The sequence below is a fragment of the Nicotiana attenuata genome, unplaced genomic scaffold (genome assembly GCF_001879085.1).
Source record: "Nicotiana attenuata strain UT unplaced genomic scaffold, NIATTr2, whole genome shotgun sequence".
NCBI lineage: Eukaryota > Viridiplantae > Streptophyta > Magnoliopsida > Solanales > Solanaceae > Nicotiana > Nicotiana attenuata.
Window position 1 is genome coordinate 69410 of NW_017674606.1, and position 11670 is coordinate 81079.

The 11670-nt window shown below is 37.3% G+C and overlaps 1 protein-coding gene across 1 annotated transcript; it reads left to right on the top strand.

Annotated features, from left to right (window-relative positions):
* Positions 1-926: 926 nt before the first annotated feature.
* Positions 927-7934, top strand: LOC109218992 (ABC transporter B family member 1). The gene is made up of 10 exons (XM_019383392.1): positions 927-1424; positions 1530-1584; positions 1724-1899; positions 1988-2188; positions 2437-2696; positions 2787-3103; positions 3477-3700; positions 5149-5522; positions 5602-6316; positions 6490-7934. The coding sequence occupies exons 1-10, from the start codon at positions 990-992 to the stop codon at positions 7765-7767; spliced, it is 4035 nt and encodes a 1344-aa protein (XP_019238937.1). The 5' UTR covers positions 927-989; the 3' UTR covers positions 7768-7934.
* The last annotated feature ends 3736 nt before the right edge of the window (positions 7935-11670 follow it).

Below are 11670 nucleotides of genomic sequence, written 5' to 3' on the forward strand. Positions count from 1 at the left end.
TGGCAGACCTACTTTCATAAACTTCTAAATGAAGAAGGGGATCAGGATATTGTACTAGGTGAATTGAGGAATGCCGACAGTCCCCATGAATTAAGTTATTGTAGGGACATTGAGATCGATGAGGTCATGGAGGCAATGCGTAAGATGAGAAGGGCAGAGCTACCGGGCCAGACGAAATTCCAATTGAACTTTGGAGGNTCCAAAATAAAGTTGGGAAATATGTTTTGAAAACATATGTCCAAATACATTTTCATCTTCAAACCAAACTTCACCTAAATCAGATTTTTCAAAACAAATTTGGGATCTATGATCAAACGCTAGCTAAATTTCAAATACCATTTTCGCTTCAAAAAATTTTTCCCACCCTTTTTTGGAATTTAACAAGTCTTATGTCCAAACGACCACTAAATATATCACATATAGTGGAATGAAGAGAGTAATAAATTAAGTTAAAAATATATATTAAGTAATTAGGATTTAATGGTATCAGTCTATGAGAAGACATGTACAACATAAATTCATTGAATTATTTAAACACCAAATATGGACAAATTTTTACTACTAACCCCAATCCACAGTTAAAAAAAGTACATACAGTAAATATAAAAAAAGAAAGAGAGAGATTTTTTCGCAATAAAGTCAATGGTGAGGAAGAAAATATGACTAGGAATAGTAAAGAATGGAGTAACAAACAAGAAAAATAATTAACAACAAGGGTTGAGGCGGAGGTGTAAGTACTTCTTTATCCTTAATCAGAGATCTCAGGTTCGAGTTCCGGTATGGAGTCGTCTTTGTTACGGAGCGATTTACCCCTTTGATTTTGTCGGGTCCCAATGTGAGTACCGAACACTAGGTGAGAAACAGAAAAAACAATTAAAAAGTTGGAGAGAGAGAGAAAGAGTGTAATATAATAAGAGAGATAAAAGGGAAGTGTGGAAAAAACAACTACAAGTGTGTGTATGTGTGTTTTGTAAGTTAATTGCAAAGCAATGTCACAAGATTCTGAGGAGATAAAGACCATTGCAGAACATTGGAAATGGTCTGAAATGCAAGGTCTTGAACTTGTTGTCTCTGAACACTATAATAACAACAACTCTATTAAACCCAACCATCAAATTCAAGAAACCACACAAATACAACAACAACAACAACAAAAACAAGAAAGAGAAAAACAAGAAATGGAGGTTTCTGAAGGGAAAAAAGAAGGGAATGAAAAGCCAAATACTCAACCACAAGCAGTTGGTTTTGGAGAGTTATTCAGATTTGCTGATAGTTTAGACTATGTACTAATGTCAATTGGTTCACTTGGTGCTTTTGTACATGGTTGTTCTTTACCTTTGTTCCTTAGATTCTTTGCTGATCTTGTTAATTCTTTTGGCTCTTATGCTAATGATGTTGATAAGATGACTCAAGAAGTTTTAAAGGTAAACCAACCTCAAATTTCACTAATAAAAAACAATTAAACATAGCTACTTCCCTTCTTTTTTTCCTTTCTTCTTGATATTTTTTTGGTTTTGTTCTCTTTGCAGTATGCATTTTACTTTTTAGTTGTGGGTGCTGCTATATGGGCATCTTCTTGGGCAGGTAAAAAACTTCATAAAAATTGAATCTTTGTTATAAAGATTGAATTTTTATGGTAAAAATTGAATCTTTATGGTAAAAATTGAATCTTTTTTGGTTCAAGAATTGGTTTTTAGAATTCTTGATTTTAATGGTTTTGCAGAGATATCATGTTGGATGTGGACTGGAGAGAGACAAACAACAAAGATGAGGATTAAATATTTGGAAGCTGCTTTAAACCAAGATATTCAATACTTTGATACTGAAGTTAGAACTTCTGATGTTGTCTTTGCAATTAACACTGATGCTGTTATGGTCCAAGATGCCATTAGTGAGAAGGTGAACATACTATAAAAATTGATTCTTTTTCATTTTTAGGATAATGGGTGTGGAGTTAAGGATCTTAATTTTTTTTTTTTGGGTGCAGTTGGGTAATTTCATTCACTATATGGCTACATTTGTATCTGGATTTGTGGTGGGATTTACAGCAGTGTGGCAACTAGCTCTTGTTACTCTTGCTGTAGTTCCACTTATTGCTGTAATTGGTGCTATTCACACTATTACATTAGCTAAGCTCTCTGGGAAAAGTCAAGAAGCACTTTCAAAGGCAGGGAACATTGTTGAACAGGTAAAAAGATAAATGGTAGTACAAATTATGTGAAATTAAGCTCAGCTAAGAAGGGGAGGTCACGGGTTCGAGTCGTGGAAACAGCCTCTTGCAGAAATGCACAATAGACCCTTGTGGTCCGGCTCTTCCCGGACCTCGCGCATAGCGGGAGCTTAGTGCGCTGGCTGCCCTTTTTGTTTTAAGCTCAGTTAAGATAAAATATCCTCTGCTTTTTTCTATTGGTTTACTGAAGTGTAGCCAAATTGCAGACAGTAGTTCAAATTAGGACAGTACTGGCATTTGTTGGTGAGTCAAAAGCAATGCAAGCATACTCAGCAGCACTTAAAGTTTCTCAAAAGATTGGTTATAAGAGTGGATTCTCAAAAGGATTAGGACTTGGCGCGACATACTTCACCGTTTTCTGCTGCTATGCTCTTCTTCTATGGTATGGAGGTTATTTGGTTAGGCATCATTATACCAATGGTGGACTTGCCATAGCAACAATGTTTGCTGTTATGATAGGTGGACTGTAAGTACTTAGCACTGTACAAAAATGTGTCGAGTTCGTTAACTTTTTTAAAGAAGTTTAATTGTTTAAAGATTTCTCCTTTATCGATAGGGCTTTGGGACAATCTGCTCCTAGCATGACTGCATTTGCAAAGGCCAGAGTTGCAGCAGCCAAGATTTTCCGTATTATCGATCATAAACCAAGCGTCGACAGAAACGCCAAGACGGGTTTGGAGTTGGACTCTGTTAGTGGGCAACTAGAGCTTAAAGATGTTAAATTCTCCTACCCTTCAAGGCCAGATATCAAGATTCTCGACAATTTCAACCTCATTGTTCCGGCTGGAAAGACCATTGCTTTAGTTGGAAGCAGTGGTTCTGGGAAAAGCACTGTGGTCTCCCTTATTGAAAGATTTTATGATCCCACCTCAGGTTAGCCCAACTTTGCACAATGACCTCATTATTGAATTCAATATCTGCAATGTGCTTTTATAAATGGGATAATTACATTTTTTGGGCTGCCCTAAAAATAATAGCCGGCAAATGTATATGTTTTGTGTATTAAGTATAAATATATATCTCATATACATATATATACAAAATCATTGTATACGTTTCGTATATTTTGGCGAGCGCCCGTAATTAATTTCGGCCTAAGGACCAAAATGAAAATTCCATTTATAAATTCATACATCCTGTGATGGGCATCTTAATGAAATGTTTGGTAGTTGAAGTGAATTCCATGTGTTTATGTGGAGACATGTTTCGGAATGAAAATCTCAGCTAATAATTAGTTTGTATGCAGGACAACTTCTGCTTGATGGGAATGACATAAAGACACTGAAACTGAAATGGCTGAGGCAGCAAATTGGGCTTGTGAGCCAAGAACCAGCGCTCTTCGCCACCAGTATCAAAGAAAACATATTATTAGGACGGCCGGATGCAACTCAAATTGAGATTGAAGAAGCTGCTAGAGTTGCCAATGCACATTCTTTCATAATCAAACTTCCTGATGGTTTTGATACTCAGGTTAGTTAATAAAAAAAAAATTCCAAATATTTAGTTTTTTGGGAAATCTACACTTTATAGCCACCCTCCAAAATAATAGCCGGAAGATGTATAATATAATATGCATATTTTATACATAATCAGTGATTTGGCTAGCGGTTGTAATTATTTTCAGGGCAATCGGCCAAATGTGTTAAAATACCAAACAGAAATTTAGCTACTTTAGACTCAACTAATTATGCTACATTAAAGATCTAGCAGATATATCATTAAATGTTGTAAATTTTCTTCTACATTCCATATGCTATTTAATGTGTGGCATTTAATATAACTCATGCTGGGTCCCACCAGTTTGTGGAAGATGGATTGGATATAAGGTTAATGGTAGAGATTGCCTCAGAGTGAGCTCTAAAATAAGGTTGATGTTTTTTTTTTGCATGTATTCTCACGGGTTCAAGCCGTGCAAACAGCCTCTTGCAAAAATGCAAGGTAAGGCTGCGTACAATAGACCATTGTGGTCCGACCCTTTCCCGGACTCCGCGCATAGCGGGAGTTTAGTGCACCGGGCTGCTGTTTATTCTCATTTATTACAAAGGGTTCCCTTAGTCAATGGGCAAAAAAGGATGACTTTAGCCTTAGGCAAAGCTAGATTCAGTGGTTGTGTTGAATGGTCAAAGTTTATGTCTTACAAGGTACATTTGATTGTAAATCATTTCACAGAGATGCTTTCATTAGTCTAACTTGTATTGGTTTTTGTGTCTAAATTGTTTTTGTTTGGTCAACAAACAAACCTTACATTTTTTAATGAAGTCAATGTTTGTAGGGGGACTGGTCATTCATTTAAGAAATAGGTAACATGGGTTTCAGTCAACAATGCATGTGCAGCAACATTTTTATTTTATATATTCATGTGAGAACAAATGACTTGTTGTAACCTTAGTAGTTGGAGAGATGACAAAAAAAAAGTTCAGAAAAGACATGTAGGGTTATCGGTAGGATTATAATAAAACTGATATCCAAAACAAATAAATATTTTTCTTGGAATTTATTGTGTACACAGGATATAAGGGCACTTCTTTGGACTGACAAAAGAATAATTGAAGGGATTGTTACACAAATAGCCGGCCAGATTCAGTGTTTACTTTTTCTAGCTAGTATACATAAATTATACATTGATTAACACAGTTATACATATATTATACATGAATTTTATATCCGCCGGTTAGCGAAGGGACAAGTTGGTCAAAGCTGGAGATAATTACCGGACTGTTACAACAGTTCTATTTTATGAATAAATTTCATAATAGAATTTGAGCTTGGTCTTTTATAAGATGTTAATAATCAAGATCAAACTTTTATTTGTTAATCTGAGAGAAAAATGACACTGAGTTCTGCAATGCATATGGTATTGAATATTTTGGCGTTTCAAGTTAGACCAACAGAAAGTCATGTATATTTGGATATTGCAGGTAGGGGAGAGAGGAGTACAATTATCAGGTGGACAGAAGCAGAGGATTGCGATAGCGAGGGCCATGCTTAAGAATCCAGCAATCCTTCTTTTAGACGAGGCAACTAGTGCTTTAGATTCTGAATCAGAAAAACTAGTGCAGGAGGCTCTAGACAGGTTCATGATTGGACGAACGACTCTTGTAATAGCTCATCGCCTGTCTACCATCCGAAAGGCTGACCTAGTCGCTGTACTACAGCAAGGCAGTGTTTCTGAAATTGGATCGCATGATGAGCTCATGAGTAAAGGAGAGAATGGTATGTACGCCAAGCTCATCAAAATGCAAGAAGCAGCTCATGAAACAGCTCTTAATAATGCTAGAAAGAGCAGTGCGAGGTACTAATACACCTTATATCGCGGTCTTGACCTTTGTGGTCAACATGAAATAAATGCTCTTCAACTATTTTATTTGCAGGCCCTCGAGCGCAAGGAACTCTGTTAGCTCACCGATCATCACTAGAAACTCTTCCTATGGTCGATCACCATACTCCCGCCGATTGTCTGACTTTTCTACATCGGACTTCAGCCTCTCCCTCGATGCTGCATATTCTAGTTACCGACATGAAAAGCTTGCCTTCAAGGACCAAGCTAGTTCGTTTGGCCGGCTTGCAAAGATGAACTCTCCTGAGTGGAGTTATGCTTTAGTTGGTTCCATCGGTTCTGTCATTTGTGGTTCACTTAGTGCTTTCTTTGCATACGTCCTCAGTGCTGTTCTTAGCGTGTATTACAATCCAGACCACGCTTACATGAGCAAACAAATTGCAAAATACTGTTATCTTTTGATTGGAGTTTCATCGGCTGCGCTCATTTTCAATACTCTACAGCATTTCTTCTGGGATGTTGTGGGGGAGAATTTGACAAAACGTGTAAGAGAGAAAATGCTGGACGCCGTGCTTAAAATGGAAATGGCATGGTTTGATCAGGAAGAGAATGATAGTTCAAGAATTGCAGCAAGGCTAGCTCTTGACGCCAACAATGTTAGGTCAGCCATTGGAGATAGAATCTCCGTCATTATGCAGAACTCGGCTCTCATGCTAGTTGCATGCACTGCAGGATTTGTACTGCAGTGGCGTCTCGCCCTTGTCCTCATTGCTGTCTTCCCTGTGGTTGTTGCGGCAACTGTTTTACAGGTGAGTTCACAGAAATTCAACTTAATTTGCATAGCATGTTAATTAATCAGTTAGCAAATTCTTCAGAAAAAGACCAAGTCTCCACTGTAGAACATGTGTATAAGTTATTATGGTTTACATTTGTTTTAGATTATATTTTCATAGTGCGCTGAATAGTCTGTATTCTCCACCAGAAAATGTTCATGACAGGATTCTCAGGAGACCTAGAAGCTGCTCATGCCAAAGCCACACAGCTTGCAGGGGAAGCTGTAGCTAATGTAAGAACAGTCGCTGCTTTCAATTCAGAAACAAAAATCGTCAACCTTTTCAACTCCAGCCTCCAAACTCCACTTAGGCGCTGCTTCTGGAAAGGACAGATTGCAGGAAGTGGTTATGGGATTGCTCAGTTCTTGCTTTATGCTTCCTATGCCCTCGGCCTTTGGTATGCCTCGTGGCTTGTCAAGCATGGGATATCTGACTTCTCGAAGACCATCCGTGTTTTCATGGTCCTCATGGTTTCTGCTAACGGTGCAGCTGAAACGTTAACCTTAGCCCCTGACTTCATCAAGGGTGGCCGAGCAATGCGCTCAGTTTTCGACCTCCTTGACCGTAAAACAGAAGTTGAGCCTGATGATCCAGATGCCACTGCTGTCCCTGATCGTCTTCGCGGTGAAGTGGAATTTAAGCATGTCGACTTCTCATATCCCACTAGGCCTGATGTATCAATATTCCGTGATTTAAATCTTCGTGCTCGAGCTGGAAAAACTCTTGCTCTCGTTGGACCAAGTGGGTGCGGAAAGAGCTCAGTCATTGCACTTATAGAGCGGTTTTATGAGCCATCATCCGGACGTGTCATGATTGACGGCAAAGATATTCGAAAGTACAACCTTAAGTCTTTGAGAAAACACATTGCCGTGGTGCCACAAGAACCTTGTCTCTTTGCTACCACCATCTACGAGAACATTGCTTATGGACATGAATCAGCAACCGAAGCTGAGATAATCGAAGCAGCTACCTTGGCAAACGCCCACAAGTTTGTATCTGCATTGCCTGATGGCTACAAAACATTCGTCGGAGAAAGGGGAGTTCAATTGTCCGGTGGACAAAAGCAAAGAATTGCCATCGCTCGTGCTTTCCTAAGGAAAGCAGAGCTAATGCTTCTGGACGAAGCAACAAGTGCTCTCGATGCAGAGTCCGAGAAATGTGTACAAGAAGCACTGGATCGCGCTTGTGCAGGAAAGACGACTATTGTGGTCGCACATAGGCTATCTACAATCAGAAATGCACATGTAATCGCGGTGATAGATGACGGGAAAGTAGCAGAACAAGGTTCTCATTCTCATCTGTTGAAAAACTACGCCGACGGAATTTATGCACGTATGATACAACTACAAAGATTTACACATGGGGAAGCTGTGAATATGGCAACAGGCTCAACTTCTTCTGCACGTCCTAAGGATGATCAAGATTGAGAAACTTGAAATTATGGCTAAAAGAAAATACCACTAGAAAAAGGAGTATACTTCGTGTAACACCCTTATTATTTTTTGGATGCTAATTTCTTGTTCACTGTTTTCTAGTATAGTATAGTATAATATGTGCATTAATCTATAATTTAAAAAATTTCCTTCAACCTTCACTCTTGGTCTCCCCTCATCCTTAATCAATAGTTAGCTTCAACTGATAGGTCATAGGTTCGAGCCATGGAATCAGACACCGAAGCTTGCATTAGGATATGTTGCGTACATCATACTCTTTTGGGGTGTGCGGTCATTTCCTAAACCTTGCGTAAACACGGGATGCTTCGTCCATCGGGTTGCCCAGTAGATAAATTCAACTGATAGGTCACGCGTTCGAGTCGTGGAATTAGCCATCAAAGCTTGCATTATGGTAGGTTGCGTACATCATACTCTCTTGGAATACGGTCCTTTCCTGAACCCTGTGTAAACACGGATGCCTTCGTCCATCGGTCTGCCCGACAATTTAATATCTTTGTGGGGACCTAGTGCCTAATGTTCATTATTTACTCCATAAAATGGGTCAAAAGATTGACACATTATAGGATTGATTTTAATGTCCTTTGGTCAGAAAGTCCTCGTACATCTGTTTATGTATGTCTCATTTATTACAAGACAAATTCAACATAATGTAGAAACAAGATCCATTGTTAGTGGTAAGTGGTAACTTTGAAGAAACAAAGGACATGTTTATGTCCCACTCCTATCAATTCACTACCAAATCAACCTAATTTGGACCCTACTTAGTACACTAATTAACCGTGAAATGCGTCGAATACAAACGTTAATTATGATAGCCTAGGGTACCATATTGATGACAACCTTACTCAAGATTGTTAGATTTGTGTCACTTTTGAGACAATTGTGTAGATTGATTAGCTTTGAGACTGTACAATATGGGACCAAAAATGTTGGAATTTCCGACAAGATTATGAGTCATAATCCAAGCAAGATATGATTTGCAAATTTAGACCGTTTGATGTTGATGGTGTCCCTGGAGGAAGTTTCTAAAAGGGCAGCCGGGTGCACAAGGCATTCCGTATTCACGCAAGGTCGGGGGAAGGACCGTCAGAGGCGGAGCCAGGACTTGAAGCTTGTGGGTTCAAAATTCTAGTTCGTTTATGTAACCGAGGTCTAATTAACAATTTGTACATATTCAATGAATTTTATTAAGACAAATGATTTAGATCAAAGTAATTGGGTTCGGCCGAACCCACAAGTCCTATGCTAGCTCCGTCCCTAAGGACCGTACCCCAAGGGGTGTGATGTAGTCAGCCTACCTTAATGCAAGCATGAGTGACTGATTCCACAGCTCAAACTCGTGACCTATTGGTTATATGGAGACAACTTTACCCTAGCTCCAAAGCTCCCCTTCCGTAAACGGCAGCCCGGTGCACAAGGCATCATGTGTTCATGCAGGGTCAGGGGAAGGGCCGTACCCTAAAGGGTGTGATGTAGTCAGCCTACCTTAATGCAAACATTAGTAACCTATAGGTTAAATGGAAACAACTTTACCGTTGCTCGGAAGTTCCCTTCGATAAAGAGAGTCTACCAATACCTAAAGATGATAGTGATTTGTGAAGTGGAAGAAGGGGAAGGAAACAACATTATTGAGTTAGGGGGTTCACGTGGTTGAGTGGTTCCACATGAGAAAGAGAAAGCAACTAATTAATGAAGTCTATATAGCAAATGAAACAAAACAAAACAATAATGGTACATGATATATATATATATATATATATATATTTGTCAAAACGTTGTTTGTGAGTATACATAATGGGGTTTCTGGTGGTGGGAAGTGCACGAGTGAAAAGTAGCAAAAATTGGGCATTAAAAGTTGACAAAGATAGTATATATAATGCTTTTCTTCATGATGATCGTAACGGCATTATTGGCCAAAACACCTTGTAGCAACGGACATCATCTGCACTATTGATGTGTGTCATACATTACTTGAATAATGTAAAATAAACATCAACTTGTAGCATGTTTGGCCAAGCTTCTAAAATCAACTTATTTTGAGAAGTATTTTTCTCTAAAATAATTTTCAAAAAAGTACTTTTGATGATAAGCAGTTTGTGTTTGCCTAATTAATTTGAAAAGCACTTTTGAGCAGTAATTATAGCCTGTTTGGCCAAGCTTTTAAAATCAGCTTATTTCGAGAAGTGCTTTTCTCAAAAGTACTTTTCAAAAAAACTATTTTTGGTGAAAAGCAGTTTGTGTTTGACTAATTAATTTGAAAAGCACTTTTGAGTAGTAATTAGAGCCCGTTTGGATGGGCTTGTTGTAAGTGATTTTTAAGCCAAAAACCTTAAGTTAGGAATTCTAGCTTTTGGTTTTTGACTTATTTTTGTCAGTTTAGCTTAAAAATAAGTGCTTAAAAGCACTTTTTTACTTTATTCAAACACTATAAAATGGCTTAAAAGCACTTAAAATAAGCCAATCCGAACGGGCTCTTAGTGTTTGGCCAAGCTTTTGAAAACTGTTTCTAAGTGTATTTTTCTCAAAAATGCTTTTGGAGATAAGCTATTTTTTTCTGTTTCTCCTCAAAAGCACTTTTTTACATCTAAAAGCTTGGTCAAATACCTCAATTTTTGGTGGGTGCAAAATTCAAAAATGGCCAGTTTTTCGCCTGGTCAATCAAATGTAGCCACATAATCACCGGTCAACGATATTTAGCCACTAATTTAGTGCGGTAACATTTTGTTGACTAAAATACCCCTGCTTTTTTTATTAATTTACGCGACTTCACCTTAAATTCTTCTTTTAGCAAAACTTAACAAAATCTTCCGGCATTAATTTTCAAATCGAGTTATTAGGAAAATTTTCGCCGTCAATCTGTAAATCGAAATATTAGCAAAATCTTTCGGCGTTAATTTGCAAATCGAAGTGTTAGCAAAATCGTTCTGCGTCAATCTGCAAATCGAAGTTTTAGCAAAATTTCCGTCGTCAATCTGCAAATTGAAGTAAGTTCTATCTAAAATTTGTCTGATTATTTAAATTTCTTCTACGATCAAGAATTCAAACCATAAAATTCAAAGTATCAGTAAAAAAATTTAATTTTTCCAATTTTTGATTTGTTTTTAATGCTTTAATCTGTGTTATTGTCTAATTTTCTCAATGTAGAACATAGCGCCAGTATAATTTGTTAGACGTTTCTAAATTAATATCTAAAGCGAAGATTTTTCCAGCTTATTATACTGGAAATCTCATAAAAAAAGCATTATAATTCACTTGAAGTATGTTTCGTTAATGTAGATATTATGTTATAATATAATTGAGTTTTGTTTGAATCCAGTATATTTTACGGGACATCACGTGTGTGTAAGCTTTTCCTCCAATATGTTATACTGGATAAGTTCTAACACTAGAATATAATTGAGTTTTGTTTGAATCCGGAATATTTTACGGGACGTCACCTGTGTGTAAGCTTATTCTCCAGTATGTTAAACTGAATAAGTTCTAAGACAAGAATATAATTGAGTTTTGTTTTAATCCAGTATATTTTACGGGACATCTCATGTGTGTAAGCTTATTCTCCAGTATGTTATACTGGATAATGTGAGCACGTGATTTTTGCCCTAAGCAAATTAATTCCAAAAGTTTCAAATAATTGATTTCCTTATTATTTTACAATTTTTTGTGATTTTTTGTTAAATTTTTGTGTTAATTGGTTGCATTTTTCATATGAAAATACAGAAAAAATATGCACATGCATTTAGGGATTTAATTTCACAATTTTAGTATTAATTAGGTACTAATTAAATTTAGAATAAAGTTTAAAGAAAAATTGCAAAAATAGTCTTGTTGCACTCTTAATTGTTAATTGTTGCGTTTTATTTCTAAATAGAGTTTTAA

Bases quoted from the DNA above. Each gene is read 5' to 3' on its own strand.
- LOC109218992 (XM_019383392.1), top strand. From the start codon at position 990: ATGTCACAAGATTCTGAGGAGATAAAGACCATTGCAGAACATTGGAAA. The intron at 1,900-1,987 runs GTGAACATACTA...TTTTGGGTGCAG, and splicing joins AAGATGCCATTAGTGAGAAG to TTGGGTAATTTCATTCACTA. The intron at 3,104-3,476 runs GTTAGCCCAACT...GTTTGTATGCAG, and splicing joins ATTTTATGATCCCACCTCAG to GACAACTTCTGCTTGATGGG.